Here is a 5,008-nt window from a genome sequence, read left to right on the forward strand (position 1 = left end):
GGTTAGCCATAGGAACCCGCCTTAAACAGGACTTTAGACATGTTCCAGCTGAGGACCGAGTGCATCTTATGAAACAACCATCTAATCTTGTTTCAACGGTATGATGAATGTTGTTATGATCTGAGTCAATCTGACCATGAGAAAGATGAAAACTCTGAGTAGCCCTTATTCGAAGCCACCCCTTATCAGAAAGGCTCCTTATTAGGAACACCCCTTATCTATAGAACCTTTTATATTCCTCCGGGAACTCACTTTCTTACAGAATTTTGAATTCTCCCCTTTTCCCATAATCTTTCTGCATCTCCAAATTCCCCGCCATTTACCCCATTCTTGTTTCCTCTATGGCGGGAAAATTCAATCCAGTTTCATCAATTTCTTCACAATTTTCTTTAACACAGAGATCTCTTCTCACTTTATCTTCCCTAACCCTAATTTTATTTACTTACATCTCTTTTAAATCTCTACATTTCCTACTTCATTACAGTTTCGAGTTTAACCTAATAAATCCAAAGGTATTATTTCATCCTTCTCCTTTTTCAATTGAATTTGAGTTTAAAATTGGTGCTTTGTTAAGACTTTTTACGCAGGTTTTGATGTATAAAAGGTCGTTGCAGATAAAGATCTGGGAGGTTTCTCTGATATTTATCATTCTCATGAAATTTTTCGATTAAATTATGCCGAAATGGAGAAGAATTTTAAGGTTTACATATACCCAGATGGAGATCCAAACACATTTTATCAGACTCCAAGAAAACTGACAGGGAAATATGCTAGTGAGGATTTTTTCTTTCAGAATATTCGGGAAAGTCAGTTCCGTACGGAGATTGCAGAGCTTGCTCATCTTTTCTTCATCCCTATCTCTTGTCACAAAATGAGAGGCAAGGTAAATTTGATTATCTGCTGTGTTGGTTGTTGAGTTGTTCCATGAAATTTGTAGTTGATTTTGGAAAGGGTCAGTGCGGGGACTCGAACATCTGACTACAAGTATGAGAGTCTGCTTCTATTCAACTAGGCTATTCCCAGTTTGTTATTTTTACTGGTTTCTTCATTGGGTTGTTTTAAATTTTCTTAAGCATGAAACTTGAGTAGTTAGTTGATTGTCTTGAGTGTTTGTTTTGTTGCAGGGCACATCGTATGCAAACATGACTATAATTGTGAAAAATTATGTTGATAGTTTGATACTTAAGTATCCATATTGGAATAGAACACTAGGAGCAGATCATTTTTTCGTTACCTGTCACGATATTGGTGTTAGAGCAACAGAAGGAGTTCCACTGCTAGTTAAGAATTCAATTCGAGTTGTATGTTCCCCGAGTTATGATGTGGGTTTTATCCCACATAAGGATGTTGCTCTTCCTCAGGTCTTGCAGCCATTTGCACTTCCTGCCGGTGGAAATGACATCCGAAACAGGTATTTAACTTTCTTATGTAAAGATTTGCTATTTCCAAGGTATTAAAAGTGCTTCTCGTCAATTTATCTTATCGGTGAATGAATTATTGTCGGTGGGAATTTGTTACTCCAGTGCTGCATTTGTATTATTCTTTCATGGTAAATCGTGTTGGCTTGTTGAAGTTGGTCATCATATCTCTTGTTAGGTTTGGGTTTTAACGCATAGTAGCATCTTACTCCATCTGTTAGGAGCTTGCTTGTTTTGTTAGGAAGAATTTCCCTGTGTGAGAAATTCAAATAATTCATATTTTTTCGCAGGACAACTCTTGGTTTCTGGACTGGTCATCGTAATTCTAAAATACGAGTGGTACTGGCGCGGGTTTGGGAGAATGACACAGAACTTGATATTAAAAACAACAGAATAAATAGGTCTCTCGGACCCCTGGTTTATCAGAAGAAGTTTTATAGAACTAAATTCTGCATATGCCCTGGTGGTTCCCAGGTCAATAGTGCTCGTATAACAGACTCGATCCATTATGGATGTGTTCCTGGTGAGAGTTTTCCCTAAGAATTTTCTAAGTAAATGCTCTTTTTACTTTTTCCTCGGCGACTTGGTGCAGATATTTTACTTTTTCTAATTGGGACTAATGAGAAATTCTTTGAAGTCTAAGTGTCTAACACAACTGCGGGATGTCACCTATATTCAACAAAACTGTCTGACTAGTTTAGGGTAAACGATCTTATGAAATCCTATATGGCCAACTAGCCTGGCAATCAGTACTTCAATTAGAAAATTTGTGGAAGATTATTTTGGATTCTTTTTTATTATTTTTAAAAATAATACTTGATTAAAGAGAGAACCTGTGCAAAATTATGAATCCCACTATCTACACTTAACTTTGTGTCGATGAGTATTAATTTTCTTTGGTTGTGTAACCGTACTGCTTTACAATTGCATTGCTCTAATTTGATGCTGTCTTGCAGTGATATTATCCGATTACTATGATTTGCCTTTCAATGACATTCTTAATTGGCGGAAATTTTCTGTCATACTGAAGGAGAATGATGTATACCAGCTCAAGGGCATTCTGAAGGACATACCTGAAGAACAATTTGTTGCACTGCACAAAAACGTTGTTAAGGTATACCATGACGGTCCTCGGAATGAAAAGATAACATATTTTTTGCATTTATTGTTGATTTCTGGTTGAATCACTACTTGATAAAGTATTATTTGATTCTTTGGGTTGACCTCTTCTCTAAACTTATCTGTTACCATAAAGAATTACATATATGATCCTAGTGAAATATCTAGTGAGCAGAAGGCATTTAAACTCAGAATGCAAGTCCATATTCTTCTTGAATAGGAATATAGGAATTTGACAGTGCTTTCTTTTCATGTGATGTGTCAGGTGCAGAAGCATTTTCAGTGGAATTCACCTCCTACCAGATATGATGCATTTCATATGGTCATGTACGAACTCTGGTTGCGTCATCTTGTCATCAGGTATTAAATTATTAATAGCAGCCAATTCTATTAAATTTTGTCATATTTGGTAATCTTACACCATTTACACAGAAACACAGAGTACCTTTGTAATGTAAAAGCTTGTAAGGTTAACATTTAACAGTAATAATACATATACCTTTTTCATACTTTTCAAGTGTGGACTCCATTTTAACGTGTACCATGTCTTTTCAAGTTTATCCCCTATTAGCGGTAGTAGATAACTCATGGTTCATTCAGTACACTTTCTCATATTGTTGTCTGAAAGAACGACTAAAATGTGGGAAGTCAAATTAATAGGTGTATTTCTTAAGAGTCATGTTTTTTTGCACGTTAACGTATAGCCTCTAATTCAATGACTACGAAAACTGCTCCTCCGCAATTCTCGCTGAATCTAGAACTTGTTTGATTGACACCACTAAAACTTCGTTACTAACTCATATGATTAATCAGGTAGAATGATGTTAAAGTTTGAAAACATCGACCATGTGACAACTTAGCTTATCTATGCTCAAGGCATATAGATAAGTTTCTTGCATTTCCATGAAATAGACCCTTAACAGGTTCAAAACTGCACGTTTCTTGCATTTACATGGAGAAAAGTCTGCAAATCAGAACTGTAACCTTTGAATGTCAAACCGATAATGTATTGAAGTATTTATCGAATTCTACATCCTTCGTATCATTTGCACCCACTCACTCTTGGCATTATGCACATCCTGGGCTGTGTCATTTCATTGTCTTGGTGTGATAGGACTGTCATCAGTTTGCAGACACGATTTTGTAATGGCCGGATTGAGGATGGGACAATTTAGTGGTGGCCAGTAGCCACATCAAGGAAGGATAGTGATCGTTGTTTTTATGCACCTGCCTGTTGAGTAATTACCGGATGTCGGTGAACATGTGGGTTCGGTCATAAATTGTTATCGTGGGACAACAACCCCAATTTATCCACAGGTTATGATAACAGCTGATAAGATGATGTAAAGAAAATTTCTGAAAGTATTCTTAGCAGTTAGCTCTAAGTTTTTTTTTCTTTGAAAAGGAGCAGTTAGCTCTAAGTTGGATGAATTGTTAGTAGCCTTTAACAGAAGACCTCCGAGTAAGAGGGATGTTGATGTGTGGGGAATATTTGAGGATCGGAATCTGGATAAACCCAAGCTTTTGAGAAAACAAAACAATAAATTAGAGATTGCAAATAGAAACTCAAGGATTACTTGTCTTAATAGTTGATTTTGGCTTAAAAAAAATTAGTGTTAGGATTTGGATTTCTAGGAAGGGACATTAGTGAAAACAAACAAGCTAGGACTTATTAGAGTTTAGAAGGGGCGACCGGCATTTTGATGCTTCCTCGAATCCCACACCAAACGATGACAAATTCTGCCTCTCTTTTTTTTTTAACTTAGGATGTTTGTCTGACTCTCCTACAATGATCTCATCAACTCTTCCCAGTTCCCACTCCTGATAAGCTGATAATAACTATTTTACTCCCTGTGAAATGTCATCTTTTGTGTTTGAATTCCCAAGATTCCGTCCCTAATGCCAACTGAAGAAAAAGCATCCAAATTTTCTGGCCTTTATCTTCTGCCGTCATTTTCTCTTGATTTCATCATTTCCATTAGTTTGAATTTGATCTCTTGTGCACACAAGAAAAAGATCATGTGGTGAGGAATTTTTGACAATAAGAAATATGACCATTTAGATGAGGAAGGAGTTTTGACAATAAACTGGTTAAACAGCCCTCTAATTCTTTTCCAATAATTATACGTTGACAATGGTTTTATTCGGGATTTATCCTGATTGTTTGGGCAATATGTTGAGGGCCAATGGATCATCCACTGTAGAGGTGTAAATTGGACCGGGCCACCACGTTTATGGCACAATACGTTTAAATTTGAGCACAACACGACACAACACGTGACCACATCACGGGTACAACATGTTAGCTTATTGTGTTGTGCCAAACAAATAGGCGCATCAGCAGGACACAACACGTGGTACGTGTAAGCACGCGGCACAGCACAACACGGCACGCAAAGAAAGCACGCCAAATTATGCATAAAATACAACACAATACATCACATTTCATGCATATTTCACAAAAAAAATGT

The 5,008-nt window shown here is 36.8% G+C and overlaps 1 protein-coding gene across 3 annotated transcripts; it reads left to right on the forward strand.

Moving 5' to 3' along the window:
• The first annotated feature begins 278 nt into the window (after nucleotides 1-278).
• Nucleotides 279-3,820, forward strand: LOC113297134 (probable glycosyltransferase At5g03795). Of its 3 annotated transcripts, none has more exons than XM_026545545.1 (7): nucleotides 279-512; nucleotides 605-883; nucleotides 1,125-1,411; nucleotides 1,709-1,941; nucleotides 2,375-2,532; nucleotides 2,803-2,897; nucleotides 3,652-3,820. In XM_026545545.1, the coding sequence occupies exons 1-7, from the start codon at nucleotides 342-344 to the stop codon at nucleotides 3,710-3,712; spliced, it is 1,284 nt and encodes a 427-aa protein (XP_026401330.1). In that variant the 5' UTR covers nucleotides 279-341; the 3' UTR covers nucleotides 3,713-3,820. The 3 variants fall into 3 exon arrangements, with proteins under 3 accessions (XP_026401330.1, XP_026401339.1, XP_026401345.1); XM_026545560.1 differs by having other exon boundaries at nucleotides 370-512; nucleotides 615-883; nucleotides 3,652-3,818; XM_026545554.1 differs by lacking the exon at nucleotides 3,652-3,820 and having other exon boundaries at nucleotides 2,803-3,046.
• Nucleotides 3,821-5,008: the final 1,188 nt, after the last annotated feature.

Source organism: Papaver somniferum, chromosome 1, assembly GCF_003573695.1.
Source record: "Papaver somniferum cultivar HN1 chromosome 1, ASM357369v1, whole genome shotgun sequence".
In the NCBI taxonomy this organism is placed as follows: Eukaryota; Viridiplantae; Streptophyta; class Magnoliopsida; order Ranunculales; family Papaveraceae; genus Papaver; species Papaver somniferum.